At 39.8% G+C, this 18,784-nt stretch overlaps 1 protein-coding gene across 5 annotated transcripts in view; it reads left to right on the top strand.

Moving 5' to 3' along the window:
- LOC131980791 (zinc finger protein GLIS1) overlaps window positions 1-18,784 on the top strand; it is a 51,842-nt gene that overhangs the window by 9,141 nt on the left and 23,917 nt on the right. For 3 of the 5 annotated variants that reach the window (XM_059345090.1, XM_059345094.1, XM_059345091.1), the window contains exon 2: window positions 13,930-15,059. In XM_059345090.1, coding sequence (XP_059201073.1) covers window positions 14,169-15,059 — 891 coding nt within the window. In that variant the 5' untranslated portion in view covers window positions 13,930-14,168. The remainder of the gene's footprint in view (window positions 1-13,929; window positions 15,060-18,784) is intronic. The other 2 variants (XM_059345093.1, XM_059345092.1) reach the window with 1 other exon arrangement.

Consider the following 18,784-nt stretch of genomic DNA (forward strand, 5'->3'; position numbering starts at 1 on the left):
TACAAATCTGTGTGCATGAATCATTAATCTGAGAGCACAGTTGTAAATCCAAGATCACAGATTTGTCAGTTTATAGAAATAACGCCTGACATTTGTTGCAACGTTTTAAGAGATGTGAGAGGTGCACTTATGTCACGTTACAGACTGTTGGTAATCATTCATTCAGTCAGTATGCAGGACAGGATTTAGGGCTGGGTGATACCAACATGTTCTCACCCCAACTCGTCAAATACTGATGTTTTGTCACGGCCAGCACACAAAACCCCTTTGCTTTGGTTTTGATTCACATTGGGGATGGTGCATGCATGGTACATGCACAGTGGCTTTTTCCACATGCCCAACTGATCCCGGCTCTGTACCGCCTTCGGAGATAGTAACAGAGGCGTTAAATTGGCGAGACTGATCAAGACAGGATCATTGTGAACCAGTGGAGCAGGTAAGATGGAAATTGTGTGACGTATGTGGCTCAGTTGGTAGAGTGGTCACCAACTGATTGGTGGTCCTGACCATGGGAGCCTACATGTCGAAGTATCCTTGGGCAAGTTACTGAACCCCAAATGGCTCCTGATGCTGCGTTCATCAGTGTATGATGAACGGCATTGTGTATGACCACAATGGTGGTAGGTGGCACCGTTTAGGGTTCGGCCACCAGTATGAATGTGTGTTTGAACGGGTGAATGAGCGCACTCTGTAGTGTAAAGTGCTATATAAGTGCAGTCAATTTACCATTTACATACGTTATTCCTGCAACCAACACGACCTGACTGAAAGGGTCACTCGTTAATCCGTAACACCCCATCATTTTTGGACATTTTGCTGTTATTTCTTTCATTTTGCAATTCAGAGATTGTGAATGTGAATGAATCCTATTGCTGTAAAAGATGTGTAGCTCTTTTAACATAATTGTTGTAACAGTGTTTATAGCTTTGTGACTACTTAGGGACTGGGAACAAGCTGAAAACGCACTTATCTGATATAGTATCACCTTATTAAGTTGATATGGTGAATTTCGTAGCAAACAGCTGTCTATTTAAACATTCTCCAGATATGGAGCAAGACTAGCGTTTATTTGGAGTCGTGTTTATGGCCACCAGATGAATCCAAATCTAATATTCACTCTCCTTTTATTACTGGCTTGGTTTCCACCAACTCTTAAGGGAAATATCTGGCTCTTTAGCTGCTAAATCCTCCACTATGTTCACCAACAAGTCACTAAGACAGTTTGACATCCTCTTCATTCTACTTCATAAAGCTTTGTTGTTTTTTTGTTCTTGAAGAGTTTGTAGAGTAAGACACAAGGCTTTCATAAAGGATAATACAATAAAGGTAATTAGTTAAAGTAATTTCCCATGAGGTCTTCAGTGGGAGGTCAGATTTGCAGCAGCACAACAGCAAGAGAGCAAAAAGAGAATTTAAAATTAAATCAGTGCAGCAGCAGCAAACTATTACAGCGTACATGTTGGTAAATATGCTCAGCAACAAAGAGGAATAGTCTTATAAATCAGAATATTATTATGTCAAATTAAAAGTACAGAGCATGAAGCCAGTAGCAACATAATGTACTGTTTTTGCAGGACTCAGTGTTGGGATGTGTATACTAAAGAGAGGACCATGTAGAGGGAGTTGTTGCAATAAAGTTTAAATATTATTACTGGGAGCTACCTAAAACTAACATACAAGCATAACAAATAGAGCAGTTAAATTAAAGAGATGTCAAGATTAATGATGCCTCACAGAATCGGCGAAGCAGATGTACACGTAGCTTCCCTCGCTTCATGCGCTCCCAGAGGAAATACGAATTTAACTTTTTAAAACATAAAAAAAGGTAGTGTTAACAATAATTCAGAGGTCCTGTTGGAAACACAGGGAGAAAGGTTTCATAGGAACTAAAAAAATGTGAGTTTTCAGTGATGCTCAGGCAGAATTTTTTTTGTTTTGGCAGGAGTACATTGTACATTGTAAAGTTGCAATCCTAACCTGGAACAAATGTATTTTTACAGCATTAATATTCATTTTGGAGTAATTTAATAAGCTTCTTTTTCTTTACTGCACTCTCTCAGCTTCATTCCCTCCCCCCTGATCCCAAATGTATTTGCAACATGACTCCAAAACTTTCACTGTCCTTTTTTAAGAAAGCTATTGTTATCTGCCTGCAGTGGTCTGGCACAGAAATCAGGGCCTCATATATGCAGCCTCAGTGGGCCCCTTCCCCTTTTTAATACATCCATTGTCTCGCCTGCACAAATGACTAATCAGCGAGGAAACACATGCATCTGTAATGGTTACTGAATTAATCAGTAGTGTTTATAATGCAATGCAAGAATGTTTCTTCTCAACATACACTCCTGTTCTCAGCCACCCTGAACATAAAACAAAGGTGGAGCAAGGCCATGATGCTTTATTTATCACGCAAGCTATGATGATATTGGTTTGTTAGCCATGTTGCGTACCGATGTTGAAGGGAAAGTTATGATTTTTTCAACTGGGGTTGTATGATTTACTGATCCATAGGCAGTGTATTATACAGCAGAAGGCAGTCAGCATGCCCCGTTTGGGGAAGCAGGCAGGAGTATTGGAGCAGAAGCTATACGCAATGTACTGCTGTGGATGAAGGCAGCAGCAAAAAGTATTGAAGCTATGTAAAAAAAAATATATTAAATATATTTTCGCCACTTCGCCGTCAGATTCCTTTCAGACTGGGAACTGAAGCTTTATGCTTTCTTAAAAACCAGACTATGTTGACCAAAACAGTAATTTTACCTTGCAGAACACAGGATTTGGTGGTCTACCGCTGACATAATTGTTCCGGTTGTTTGTGTAATCGAGAGACTTTGGTGTTTTAAAAGGTTACTTCTGATTCACCAAGGTCACACAATAACGCAAACAAATAGATTTATCAAGGCAGCAGTACACCAGCAACTCTCATGTTCTCAAATTATTCAAATTACTTTTTTGTCAATAGAGTCTGGTGGCTTTTATGAGAGCATAGCTAAAGACTTCAGTTTCTTCCACATAAAGTTAAACAACATTGTCTGAAGGCAAGTTAAAACGGTGAAGACAATCGTCTGCTGTAGATAACATACTGAGTTTGGATAAGTACCTCATACAACCCCACTTCAATAAATCTGAAGTATCCTTTAAGCCACTCTGAGGCTCTGCTTGCAATTTTGTCAGGAGCTGCTTTTTCTCTGATTATTTTCTGTCTCATTCCTCTTTTGGTAGCCTTAATTTACTTTTTTTTTAATGATATGTTTGCCTCAATCAGTGCTAGTTGTTTGTCCACTTACAACTCGTGGACTAAACCATCCAGAGGGGGTGAAGGGCCCTGAGAGGCTTTTACACTTTAAACACATAAATTCCTGTCTTTTAGGTGTTTAGCGCCACTATTCCCCTCACTACTACACTCCTGTCTACGGGTTGTGTAAAATGAATTCTCCCATGACATCATATGGAGGAGTGCTGCATGAAGAGCTGGAAAGTATTGCTTGATATAGTCCTGCCTGATCTATTGGCAGAAACACTGATGTTTCACTGAACGTAGCTCTATAAAAACCGCTAAATGCAAAACACAATCTATTTTCACAAGGTTTCACAGACCAAATACCACCCAAATTTGTTTTGAAAGACACGATGGAGTCAGTCAGTACCCACCACACAAGACTCAGTCTATTGCAGAAGAGTTTTAACAGACGTCTTGTGAAGCTGCTCCTATTTCAAATCTCTGGCAGGCTGGAGAGTCCAAGTCGAGTCCATAGGCGCTCCTACTGCTGCTGCTGGCCGCGCTGTATCTGGTTCACGGGCTCCGCTCACACTGTCTTGTGGTTTGGACCGAACCACTGTCATTTTACTGGAATTTCCTGCCATCTGCGCTCAGTCAAAGTTTCTCACAGATCCACACCTGCTTGTAAATGTTTAGGTCTGCCAGGAGGAGAGGGATAGGTGAGCGCTGATGGAGGAAAAGGGAGAGATCCACAAACGCCTCTTGGCTAGAGTTTAGAAATAATGAAACAAAAACTCACTTGTTTGTAAAGGAAATGTGATTTTGTTTTGAAAAGCTCTTTTGCTGATGCTAACACAGAACGTGAGAGACTGGTTTTAACACCAACTTAAGAAAACAACTGAAACATATTCACATTTCCGGCACTCATAAGTCATTTCCTGCGCTTTCACAGCAATGGTAATATTTACTACATACTGGTGGTGGAGGAAGTTTTCAGATCCTTTGCCAGCGTACAAGTGGCAACACATAAATGTAAAAGTACTCTATTTGAAAAAAAAGGTTGGACATTCTGGAAAAGTTAATTTATCTGTTTGCTTTCTTGTTGAAAATTAGATGCGAAGATTGATAGCACTTTCATGCCTGTATGATAATGTGTAGCTACAGCCAGCAGTTGGTTAGCTTAGCTCTGATATATTGCGTATTATCTACATAACTGGCTGCTACAGAGGCAGATTTTTGACAAACTGTAGCTGTGATTATGATGGCAGCCATGGGATGAAATGGTTTGGACCAGTTCTGTTTGTGGCTGTGCTTTGCTTGTTATGATTATGGCTGTGGCACACTGGGTTTCCCCCAGAAAAGCTGTTAGGCCTGGTGACAAGAATAGTTAGACTAAGGCCAGTGGTCCCGTGGCCAAATGTTTGTTTTAACTGGGGTCTGACGTGGGCCAGTGGCAGACTGATTGCAGCATTAAGGTAGGGCTGTATAGTTTCTTTGATAACAAATTGACAGATGCAGGGCTCTAATATGATCCAAACTGTTCCAAAATGAATGTGGAATGTCCAAATTTCAAATCTTCAACTAACAAAATCATTCAAATTTCAGTTTAATCATTTGCATATTTCTTTTGATTTTTGATTGATTTTGATAATTGCATTAGGTCTCATTTATATGCATATACAATATGAAACAGATCTGGTGTGCGTTCATGAGTGCTTGAATTAATGGCTGAGGTGGGGGTGTGCTCTTAGCAAAACAAGATCCCCCAAAAAGTTAGAAATGACCCTGCTAGCTGGTGCATCAAAGCTGGAAGAGCTACTGGACTAGAGGCAACTGTCATGAGGAGAGGCGCAGCTTGTTTGTAAAGTCAAAATGCGATGGAGACTAGCCACACTAACGGCAAGCAGAGGTTGTGTGTGTGCATTGGTTGTGCTGGTTGTACTGAAGCTACTAAACCCTGAATCCCTGTGGTGTATTGGTGACACATTGTGACTGTCATATCTGATAAAAGCACTGCAGGTTTGATACCCTGTGTGACATAAAGATGCTTTCTCAGCTAATATTAAAAGTAAAGCAGTCACAATACAGCTACTGTAGCCTTACCAACATGGATACAACCACAAAGCAGCCACAGCTTTAACCATCAGAGCCAGACAGAGCAGCTGCGGCTGTGCTCACAGTCGGTGCCTCTATACTGTTGGAGCTCAGCCTTTTGCAAGGAGTAATGAGCAATAAATGCCTGATTATTATATATATAATAATAGCTCTCCGTTCCGTAGTATCTGCAGTATTTTCCTATAAACTGTCTCTGTATTGATGTTTTTTAACTCTCGTTATAAGATATTAAATGTAACCAACATATTATAAGCGAGCTCATATTATGACTAAAATGGGGTAATCACAAAAAAAAGTTAAGACAGAAGCTCACTGTAGTGAAGTGTAGTCACTCAACATAAAAAAAACTGAAAAAAAAACTGGGGGCCCCACATTGCACAGAATTTGTTTTAGGCCCTTTCAGTGTGTGTGTGGTTTTTTTCTAACCTTATGCAGTTTAAAACAACTTTAATCCAAAGAGCATGGGAGCGTGGTGCAGAGGCTTTCCATCTAAGCATAATTCATCATTCATCCAACAAAGTGACAAAGACAATTTACATCCTTATTGGTTTTGGTCAGTTGTAATTTGAATGAGGAAACCCCAAATAATGCAATAAAAAGGTTTGGTCTGATCCGTGTGCCACTTATTTCTGAGTGTGTTAAAATGTTTTTCCAGAAACCAGCAAGAGATGGGCAGCACTAAAACATGTGTACAGGATTTGCAGGAGAGTGGTTACATCGTGCACAGTTAGGGTTTAAACTGGCAGTTAATTATAACTGGACCGGACCAATGCACCAGCAAAATTTATAGTAACACAAAATTTCCATTGTGACTCTTTTGTGAGCTCCATAGTACTTTAAAGTAAAAGTAGTTAAACATCTTGAAATAGAAGTACTCATTACACAAAATGGCTCCAATGACTGTTGTATTGTCATAAAAATATTATTGGCTTGTTATTTCTAATGCATTCATATGTACACAGCATTTTATATTTGTAGTTGGTTGAGTTGAAGCTAACTAACCACTTCAGATACTTATGACTCGTTTAAAACACTCTTATTTTTTTTATTAATTAAAAAGTACTATCTTTCCCTCTGAAATATAGTGAAAGAAGAAGTATAACGTAGCTTCCTCTGTTTGTGTGTGTTTTTGCATGCACACACACAATGAAAAGGTATCTGGTAAAGGCTTTTAACTAGTTTACAAAAAGTAGAAAATGCAGATATGAGAACAATTGAAGAAAGAACTCTCAAAATAAAATTAAACAGTGAGAAAAATTCTGCTTTTAGCTTGGAGATACAGTAGATTTCACATTTCTTGAAGAGCTATTATGTGTCTCACCATAGAAGAAGAGCCCTGGGAGGATCACTGTGTCTAAAGTTAACAGCAACTCAAGCCTCTTGCTAAGGTGACATGCATGAATTCTGATCCAATAACACATTCTTATTTTGTGCAACATGAGCCTGTGTTATTCACCTGCTCCCACTGAGTTTACTTTGACCCAAACTGCCTCTCCAAATCTGGAAAGTGCCAAAGAATTTTTTTCTGGCTAAAACCAGAGCAAAACAAAGAAGCCTGCAGTATTGTGGAACTGGGAGTGTTTGCATATTAAAGATACATATGATCACATTTAGCAAAATAACCTTTACCAGCGCAGACACTGTGAGAGTTTTAGTCCTCTGCACAGTGTGGCCACATGGATTTTGTCCATGACTTGAGGTCAAATAAGGTTTATCGGATGTGTGAATGTTTCTTGGATATTATTAATGCACTGAGATGGACAATACCACAAAATATACTAAGTCATGCCAGAAGCAGATCACACTGATATTAAAAAGTAGCCTACAGAAATTTTCACCCTCTAGGGAGTCCAAGGGGGTGCTCTCCTTGAAGAAAATGTTGTATATTTCAATCTGGTGCACATTGAGAGCAAAAAAAAAAAGAGGATAGATCTATGAAGAACTTTGTGTTCTTGTAAACAATTTAATCATGAACACATTGGTTGTACACGTATATATATAAATGGTGATGACACGGCCATGTAGAGGGGGTCCTCCCACTTCAAGCGACTGTCTCTAACCCGCCGAGTTGATCCCCACAGAAGACTGCACAGACCCAAACTGCTAAGTGTAAGAATATTTTGGTTCATTATGAAACTGTGGGGGGCCGACCTGTAGGTAATTAATGGGCTACACTGGAATATTCATAGAAAATGAGAACTGTCTGTGCAAGTTTTTCTTTTGTTTCAAGCAGCAAAAAAGTTGTAGCATGACGTGTTTGAGTTAAGTTGCCTTACTTGTCATTGCACGTCCTGTAATGCGCACATGTGTGTAGCCCTGCTGTGTTTTTTTCGGTATATTTTCATAGCTTCCTCTTGGATGCTCCCTTATGAGAGTCCAGACCTTACACCTTCGTGCTGCGACTTCACACCCACCACCCAAAGGCTCTGAAACATCCTAAACACAGCAAAAAGAGATAAAAGCAGAGGGCAGGGTTTCTACTCATACAGACACCACCACACACTTCTAGTGGACCTAAGTGATGATTGAGAGGGATTATCTTTCTATTAGTCCATCATTTTTTTTATAATTAATATCTTTTAGCAAAGGGTGGAGCATTAAGAAGTGTGTTCATATACAAAAAACCCCAGTGAAATCAGAACATCCAGTTTCTGATCTAGAATGTAAAAAAAAAAGAAATGATCATCATAAAGTGATTGTTTTTGGCTTACTCTTCAGAAGGAATTACTGTAAAGAAAAAAAACCTTGTGTCTTTCCCTCCTGCAGCATGTCTGCCTCTTCCAGCTGGAGTATCGATATTATCCCGTGGATGGAAGAGTAATCACCTCCTCTGTTGGGGTCTTGTGGTGGTTTTACATTCCTCGCTTCATTTCCAAGCTGTGTTTCCACCGTCATCAGTGCTTTTGTCACCTGGACTTTGAGCAAAGCTTCAAAATTTAGACATGACTTAGTGACATTGGCATCACCACGATATTGCTGCAGTTTCTGATCACTTACTTGGATGGTGCAGGGATTTGTACTTGGCATGTCTTTTGCATTTCTGGAAAAATGGTCATCAGCACCTTTTTCTGTAGACTTGGCTGCAGGAATGAGACTGGCACACAGAGCGGTCATGTTCAGAAATGAGAAGCCAACCTGCAGCCACGTGTCACTCATCAATGACAGTAAAATCTTTGAGCCTCTGGTACACCTGGCCATTGGTATGAGCTTATTGAAGTAAATGTTAAATTGCGTATAAGGCCTTCTTGTTCACAGTATACCTTTTTTTTTATGAAAGTCAGCCTCACAGGTCAATCAGTTCTTACAAACATCATATTAATGTGTCCTTTTTTGAAATTCTAGCACACATTCTCAGCATAATTCATTGCCTTTGTACTCAGTCCAGTTTTTTTTTTCAGGGTAAAAAGATATCGTTCAGCTCTAATCAACAGTCTTGGTTTTTGTGTAGCTCCGCAGCTTTCAGAGTCAGATCAGCAGCTCCAGGTTGGGCCTCTTCCCTCAGTATAAATAAATGTTTCAGGAGGCTCCACCTCATGATCCTCTTGTTTAAGTTTCTCAGCTGAAGCAGTTTGACAGCTCATATTGCTGTGAAATTTTTTTAAATGGTCAAAGACACAACAAAAACAGAACATTTTTCGCAGATGTTACATGAATTACATACAAAGTACAGCATGTTTTTGGAGGGACAATCTCCTGCATATCCTATAAAAGTCGGACCAAAATGAACCTCCATAGTTCTGAACAGAAAATCCAGCTGTTCATCCCACAGCGGGCCGGACTGTGCTCCCAACTCAGCAATGTGTTTGATCTGAAGAGATTCAATTTATCTTATTATTTTTCATTACTTACCTTGACTTTTGAGTTGTCATAAAAGTAAGATTTTTTTGCAGCTGTGTCTTATAATGGAGATGAGGTGAACAAACTGGGTGGTAATGTGCAGTTATTTCTTACAAGTTGCTATAAAAAAAGCTCTTCCTGTAGTGGTGAATGAGTGAGAACATGAGCAGCACTAGAACAGCCATTTGATGTGGGTACAAACTTTTTTTTAAGGCCCCAAATTAATTAAAAGATTAATACTCCTGTCTGGCCAAAGCTACAGATACAAACACAGTCGCTTCACTCCAACTGATGTGTGAAGAAAATTGTATTTTGGCATTACATTACAATATATGTTTTTTTGTTTGTATTTATTTATTTATTTATTTACCACAACCTATTCTAGTAACCATGCTGATACATCAGTTGGGCTTTAGTCAAAAGTTAAGTTTATTTTTTAATTTTTTAGTCATTATTCAAATGCTGGTTGGTAGTGTGAAATGTTGTCAGATAAATAATGTATTATCTGCATTTATTGAGGAATGTATGTTGCCTGATATTTAAGGATACTGAGGGCATTTCTGAAGAGTTTGGAAGTTCGAGGGAAGCAGCTGTTGCGCTAAAGCTTTGAGAAGTGGTGGTGTATCTGCAAGGTTAATTTCCCTGCAATGTTTGAAAAATTGTGGCTGGGGAAAATGAACAAGTAATACTCAACTGTCTCTCCAAACCGACTCTTTTAATCTCCGCCTGCACACTGTCTAACGGTAGAAAACTGTAGTCTTTTTGTAAGTTTCCAAGGTGTGAATGTGAGTAAGTGTAAGAATGTAAAGCAGGCGGCTGTGCTCACTCAATTTCCTCTGGATAAATAAAGGTTAATGACCAGAAAGTAGAGTACATTATGATTTATTAGCACACTCATAGCCCAGAAATTGGTTTCACAGGATTAACATATTTTGAAAATGGAGGCCCTGAGGCACAAATTATTTAGAGAAGTGTAAACTCTCACCCTCCAGCCAACTTTCTCTGTTACCGGGATACCAGTCTCTCATGCCGTTTATAAAAACACAAGCGACAGTTGTGAAACTAGTTACGTAATTCACATGTTTTCTTTAATGGTTAGCCAGCTACATTTATGAGAGTTTGTTCTCTTGCAAACATATTGTCCGAACCTGAAATATACTGCACCTGTGGGTATTTCTACTCACAAAATGTGTCCCCATGTATTTCTTTAAATCCAGGAACTAAGATTTACAACACTCATTTTCCCTCTCAAACACATAAAATCTTGTGATTTATATAGAAATGTAATAAAAAGCAATGTCAGGATTGCAAATCAGTACCTGGAAATACATGATGATAATTCCATATGTCGCAGTGATCCTGCTATTGTTGGTGATATGACAGTAACTTCCTGCTCAACAGAAACAAACTGTCCACTCATGAATGCATAGAAGAAAGACATATGTGATTAGATACAGCATACAGTAAAGACAGTGTATAACACCACATACCTGGCAGAGTAGATAACAGTAGATGCAAAAAAATAACACATCTGTATTTCTTTAATGATTATTTTTAAAGGACCAATACCACATCCCACAGCATCATAACCTATGCTAATTTACAATGCCCTTTCAGTATATGAATGCACATTTAAAGACACCTAGCATTAAAGTACCTTTATTTTGTTGCTGCTGTTGTTTTTTTTGGCCACTTGGGGACAGCAGAACAGCTCAGATTTTTTCCCCCATATTATCATATTATTGTCTGTCACTAGGAATGTTTGATCCATTGTTAATTGTGGTTAAATATTGTTGTTAAATATTGTTAAATATTGATCAGGGCAGCTTTAAATCCAAAGGGTAGCAGGAACGACCAACTTCTCTGTGGTTAGATTAGACCAACAATATTTTTCCTCTGCTGTATTGTTAAAAAAGTTCTCAGACTTGTCTTACAAAACAACTGATTTTCCCAGATCAGTGGTGTTCACATTCATGTGATGAACTGATAACTGTAATTCTCTGCTTTGCACAAACAAGGGTTTTTGTTTGTTTCCAGCAGATGCTGGATTTCTCTGTATAAAGACAGTTTAATAAGATGCACTTTCATCGACATATTTGCCTGTGTTGATGGAGTTCAGCTTCAGGACTCGGCTTCACCACACGAGTCTGTACAATCCACTCTGACGCCTCGGTAACACCGCTGACGATTATTTAAGAAGCACAGGATTAGGAAACTGGATTTTGTTTACTCTCTGTGTTCACATCTCTCACATCAATAAGGATCTTTTTCCCATGTTTGACCTAAACCAAAAAGCACAAAAAAAGTTTGTAACTTGAGAACCAAAGTGCTTATTGTTGAGACAAGTACACATTTGCTTGTCCTGAAATGCCACAGCTGTGTTTAGCTAACCTCAGCAAGTGAGTCTTTAAAAGACACCACATGAGATGAGGCTGCTATTTTATAAAGTTTGCTGGCTCAGTTGAGGCTTTGTGGGACACTTTTCTTAGTTTTACTGTCTGAGTCTTCTTTCTGGATTAGCACCAAAGTGCCTTGTGAACAGACAACTGCTAAAATAAAGCCTCCTTTTGCTATATTTACTGCAAGATTTCACTCTGGTCTTTTTTAGCATCAAACCAGAACTCGTGTAAACATCCACTCTGCCATAAATCCAACACTTAGATTATTAAAAAGATAATTTACCAGATGTATACTTGGATGTTGTTCTCAATCTTATATTTTGTTTGCGTCTAAAAATCCCACAGTTTGCCCTCAACTCTGTAATATTGGTTTTATCTCTTAAAGCCAGCAGGTACTAGGTTGCAATTATCATGTTGCAAACATACCAAACCACTTCTGCTGCACAAGAATCATTAATCCTGTTCAACTTGTTGACACACAGACACATCACAACCTCTCTAATTAAGATTCAACCACAGTTCCCATGACTGCACTGCTACATGACTCTGGTGGGGGGGGAACTCCAGCAATTTACGGGAAGAATCATAAAACTGTAAACCAGACTATACCAGGAAACTTTGGGCATGAACCTACACTTAGTGACTCCTTCGTCAGCTAATATAACTACAGAAGTGAACTTACTCATCATCTTAGCTGTGTCGGTTTCTGGCTCATAAAATAAGCATCCCATTGAATCTTTCCGATGACTAATTACACGTGGCGGGGCTCCTGTTTTTAAATTAATCAATATCTGGCAGATGGCAGAAAACAGTGGAAATGAAGTCTTTTCTAATAAACACTCAAGGACTCTTGCACAGTAGAGCTACTGTATTTGTGACAGGGGTGGGGGAACTTCTCTTTGACCCACTATTTTCCAGCCTCCCTGTCCTGCAGGACTAGCTCGCAGAGAGATGTGGTCCATTACTCGTCCTCTGTTAACAAGCATCTGGACCAGGTTCCAGGCAATCTGCTGCCACACAACGTCTGGCTGTTTGCTGCAAGGGTGGCCTTAATGCCTGCAGAAATGAATCAGCCCCGACTGTTACAGCAGCTCAAAGGAAACCAAATATACACTCGCTGCAGCATCGCACTCGGAGCTGTTTGATTGAAGCCTGTTGACAAGAAGGACGGACACGCTGTTTGTTTTGGTTTTACTTCATCTGGGACCTTCTCTGCTGGTCACTTTGGTCCATTAGTTGTTAACGATTGAACGCAGAGTTGCCGATGTCTGGAAATGAGCGGATAACTCTCAGAGTGTGACACATTTTGGGTTTTATGTTTCAGCCCTTCTGTTGGCATGGCAAGTTGTCACAGCGGCTTAGTCACAGCTTTGCAACATGGCAATAAAAAAAAATCCTGAGTGACATGTTGGAATGTTTTATGTACATTTACTCAAGAACTGCAGTTTTACACATCAAACTGTTTACAGATGTTGGGATGTACTACTTTATGTGAAAACAAAACTTGTATAAAGCCTTTTGTGGTTCCAGAGACAGGGGTGGAAGAAATATTCATATCCTTTACTTAAAAAAAAGTTGCAATACTAGACTGTAAATATCCTACATTGAACATATTACTAATAACTTACTGTGCGCCAAAAATTTTACGAAATATGATTGTTGTATTTAATGTTGTGAAATGGAATTACTTGGTTATTTTAAGCAAAAAGATCATATTTTGGGTGAAAAGTTAAAATGGGTACATATCTACGTAACACATGTACCTATAGAAGTCAACTAACAATTCATAACTTTAAAAAACAATACTGGCTTTTGTTTTTTCTGGGGACATAAACAGCTCCTTGGTCAAAATATTGTGTTTTTTTTATCCAGCCATCCATCCAACCATCATTCTTTCGCGGACTTTGACGCTCTTTATGCTACATTAGCTGACTTCCTCCTTTGCTCCTGTCATAATTATGACCGCCATTAGAGGTCATCGCCCAACAACAAACAGCAACATGGGTTGAGATTTGCCACACCTCCTGGCTCACGATTATGTGGTTTATGTATGAATTATAGTGAATTCCTTTTTGTAGGTGCAATCCATATTTTCCATAGTTTTAGACCATTTTGTACAAAGTGGGTAGTGCAACAGTACTTTTTAAAACACTTTTTGATCTATGTTTACTTGAGTAGGATTTTGAATGCCTGATTTTTACTTGTAATATATTTACATTTTGGTATTGGTACACTTACCTAAGTAAAGAATCTGGGTACTTCTTGCCCACTGGTTCTTATGTGATATGTTTCAGAAAGTGTTTTGTATTGTTTGTCTTCTGAGATGACTCATCTGGGTTTGGTTTCTGTGTCCCACAGTGCAGCACGAGAGATGACTGACCACGCAGCAGTTTGGAACAAATGACAGAAGATTACACATGCTGAATGAGATGATGCCAACCGCTGAAAATGAATCTAATTTGATTACATTTGATGACTGAAAGATGCTGTAGATGGGTTTTCTTCCAATGTATTCCTAAAGCAACTCCAAGATCATCATCATCATCATCATTTTACTGAAAGGATCTCTTGGTGGAAGTCAGCGAGCGGGGGCCAGGATGTGGCCCCCTGACCTCGGGCCTCCAGACGTCCAGCTGACTCTTCCTGGTTTTGGAAGTGTGTTTGAGGATGCAGAAGACCTTCAGGCGCCGCTGTCTTCTGTTGGCTTCTGTCAGTCCTCAAGTGGTCTGGGTGTTTGCTGTCTTCCACGGACTTCCCTGTCCCTGTCTTCGCTGGGCCGGGACCTCACCTCCCTCCTCAGCTGTAAGACAGCTGGATCCCACATAGAAAAGACGATGGAGGACTTTGCCACAATAGCACACACAGAACCTAAAAACAACACCCAGAGGTTCAGCTGTTACCCCCAGCCCTCCCTCCCTTTATCATACATGCTCACCAGCTGTGCCACATCGCCTCCTTTTGGCTCCCCACCCTCCTCTCTGTCCTCTTCCTCGTCATCATCTTTATTTTTTGCCCCTTCCTTGCCTCCTTCTGATGCACATGGTGACAACAAGACTCCTCATCTACAACGAAAGATACAGGAGGAGTATCACTCAATAAAACAAGAGCCTGCAGATGATTTCTCAACATGTAAGAGGGAACCGTTTCAAATTAACACCCAGCAGGGGGAGCTGTTCCACATGGGCCAGCCGCTCCAAGGTCAGGACAGCACCCCGCTTCAATTCCCGAGGCTTAATGGACCCGGAGGCCAGGACCCCACAGTGGACCCAACAGACCAGCTGTGTCACTGGATCGACTGCAGTGCCACTTACAGCAGCCAGGAGGAGCTGGTGAGGCACATCGAGAAGGTGCACATCGACCAGCGCAAAGGGGAAGAGTTTTCCTGTTTCTGGGCCGGCTGTGTGCGACGCCACAAACCCTTCAACGCCCGCTACAAGCTGCTCATCCACATGAGGGTCCACTCTGGAGAAAAACCCAACAAATGCATGGTGAGTCAGTTTGCTTTTGACCAGGTGATCGTGAAGAACTGATTTTCCTTTACTACAGAACCAGAGAACCATTACATTCTGATATATTTTTATCAGCATCTCGCACCTAAAACAAGTCGTACTTGTGAGACCCACTTTCTTGTCGTCCGTTATTAAGTTACTAATAATTATTTTATTAATGTTTAACCTATCCATTTATGGATTCATTTATTAATTAGGTCTTCTAAATTATGTTTTTCATTGTCCAGTTATGTACACTGGGAGCTCTTGTCCACATAAGATTTTCTTTTCTTTTACTGAGCGAGAATCTCTACAGCACTGTGTCTGGCTGCACCCATTAACATTTGGAAATAAGTGCTGCTCCCACGTGTTTTTATTTCTTTAAATCAGTAACAAACGCAGTGGGCGGCTCTAAGCCCAGGATGGTTTCTTCGGCAAAATTGATAGCTAAGACAGTGGAAGGCAAAGAATATTATGTCTGAAATAGGCAGCCAACACCAGTCTACCTCTGGTGAGTCAGACTAACTCAAGGGTGACCCCTCAGTGATGAAGGACGCTTTTCATTTACTTCACTCATGATTTATCCAAAATTTGCAGGGCTGAAACTGCCAACCTCTGCAACTCATCTCCACCAACACCGCTGCAAACATTTTCTGTCAGTCAAAACAAAAATCAACTTTTTCCGACTCCATGATGCCTTCAAATGCGGCGTTGAGAAATTTGAGTGGGTTTGAAAGGCATTAACCTGCTTACAGTACGTCTCGACTTCTCTCAGACTGCGCAGCTGATGATCGAGAGTCTGTTAGACAGAGAGATGATCAAACGGTTTCCTCTCCCCACGACAGGTTTCCCTTACTCATGCATACCAGAGGAAGAAACGTGGCAGTGTTGAATGAATGGAGGATGTGTCTGTTGCACTGAGCACCCTAAAACTTGCAGATCGCCCTGTGGTTATTCTGACAAATGCACTTAATTTATAGTTATTAGGTAGTGATGTAATACACTGATAAATCATTCATTCCTGTAGAAACTAAAACTCCTTCCTGCCCTTTTGAAGTTTCTCGTCTTCTGAAACCTGTATAAAGTTTGACTCCCATGGCCCTTGATTGATTGATTTGGTTTAACCTGTGGTTAGTGTGGCAACTGCAAGTGAGGTTTTAAGACTTCAAGTCCCAGAATTCCTGAGGCAGCAAGCTGTTTGTCAGAAATATAATAGAAGAGCAGACGCTTACATTGTCAATTTTTTCCCATCATTTCTTGATTAACCTGAATCAGATGTATTGTAGAGCAGCAACAATAACTCCATAATAGAAATTGAATGAACACTGAGACTATTTTATTAATTTAAAATCACGTTTCAACATTTCATTCACTTTTCAAGCAAAAATGCCAAATATTGTCTAGTTGCAGCTTCTCAAATTTTGGAGTTTGCTGCATTCTTTGTCTTTTGTGATTGTGCCGACCATAAATTGTATCCAAAAATGGGGTTTAATCATAGACTGTATATAAATAATCGACGTAGTCACCGTGACGTCACCCATTGGTTTGTGGACTGCCCGTTGGAAGCATCAAGTTTAGCGTTGCACTCGTCGCCATCTTGTTTCCGATATGGGGAGCAGACCATATCTGGACTTTGGAGGAGTGAGAGGGATCTGATCACTGACTACAGCCTCTCTACACCTCAACCTGACTGAGAGAAGCTGCTGCTAATTCATGTTAGCATTAACTGGAGCATTAACTGGGATGTTAGTTTTGGCTAGCAAAAAAAACAAAATGTATGTTACTTACCTCAGAAAAATGAACAGCGACTCCTTGGACTGTCTGTTAGTCCAGCCAAACGCTGAACAAGACATTTTTACTGAACAAAACGTTCAAATAAACTGCCATTAAGTGAAAATACAGTGTGAAAGGGTCAAAGTTGTGAGACCAAATCGGTAAACGTCCTCTTTTCTATCTATATAACGTTATATATAACTTTATTGACAATTTGCCGTGGATACGCATTGTTCTGCTTCTCTCCTGATGACGGCTCGCCTTGTTAGTGACCTGTCAATCAAAGGTAGCCACGCCCCAAATCATACGATTCTTTATCTACTATTTTCTTCTAAATGGGGCCATCATTTGAACGATTAACATCAAGTTGTCTTGAAGAAGATTTTTTACTAGCGATTGAGACCATAGTGTTGTCCTAAAAAAAATTTTCTGAGGTAATAAATCAAGTGGGAAGTTCTCTCATTTTGCACTGAAATGAATGGACAGCAATGTTTTTGCAGCCAAACTTAGCACCCCCTGCTGGAATTTTCATTAGAATGCAGTTTAAGGCACTTCCTGGTTTGGCCTCCCTGCTCAGACACGGAGATTGCCGCCTGGGTTTAATTTCAATAAAATCTTAAGGATTATCATTTCGAGTAGCATAAAATAATGTATTTTTATATTTAGAATGAACAAAACTCTATTCTGCCTTTTCAGGTATCTGAGCAGCTGCTGCAGGTTTTTTATTAGGATGATGGATTATAAAATCAATATGACTGAATTTGATAAAAAGAAGCACATGCGTTTTGAAAAACTGAATAAAGACAAAACCCAACCAGTTAAGGTCTGAGAATGGATGTAGACTGTGAGGTTTCTGCACTGACCATCACAACAGTGGCCTTTGAGCCCTGGCATAGCGTCACGTCTGTCATGAGTCATTCTCTGAGAGACAACTTCTTCCGCTTGACCTTCAGTCCGGCTCCAAATCCTCATCCCATAGGGTGAGTAACTCTCTCCGTTACTCCCCAGCGACCCCGCCGCTGTCATCGACCTGAGCCTCCGATTAATAATTCATTCAATTCATAATTCAGAAATCTTCACTCAGGGACACGCTTCCTACTTGACGTGAATTAGCTCATTATTAAAATGACCTAATGTGCGGCCAGCTTGTAAATATATTACTGTGGAGAGTCACCTGCAAACAGATTAATAAAATTAAATCAACATCAACACATAAAAAAAAGTCAGTCACACTTGAACTACATGAATAACGTAATTTTCTTTTCATAAAGCGCTCAAGCCAAAACATGTAAATTAAGTAATTCCTGATGCCGCAATGGAAAAATGAATCTCTCACATGAATGTAGTCAGTGTCTGTTAATGAATTCAGCCTCATTTACCAGCTCGTAATGTCAAGTCTCAGATCAGACAGGTGTTACTCAGCCTGTAAACACAAGCTCCCTAAGCATTTCTAAATCCACCGTGGTGGAGTCATCAGTCATAATTTATGGTGCTGAAATCACATTTATGTGTAGCTGCATTTAAAGGATAAATTCTGGATTTTCCTTACTGTCAACAAATCCAAGGAAAATACCAAAACCAACAATGAGTGCATTTTTATCCACCTGTTTTATGTGCATTTTCAATTTTGAAATTTGGAGTATTAGTATAAGCAAAATGCAACAATGTCCACGGGAAACAAATGTTGTGAATAAATTATGACATTCATGAAGCATGTGACTTCGATGTCCACTGAAGCTTCTGCACTGAAAAGACTAAAAGACTAAAAAATTGCGACAGATTTGAAACAGTCTCCTCATGGCATCACATATCTGATTATTAAAACATAAACTTACCAAAATGTCATATTTCCATCCAGTTTTCTACATTGTAAATTGAGGTTCATATTGTTGCATCCTCTTCTTCTGCAGTGTTATAGTGATTTCCAACTGCTTATCTCAATGCATCATCTC

The sequence above is a fragment of the Centropristis striata genome, chromosome 11 (genome assembly GCF_030273125.1).
Source record: "Centropristis striata isolate RG_2023a ecotype Rhode Island chromosome 11, C.striata_1.0, whole genome shotgun sequence".
Taxonomy (NCBI): domain Eukaryota; kingdom Metazoa; phylum Chordata; class Actinopteri; order Perciformes; family Serranidae; genus Centropristis; species Centropristis striata.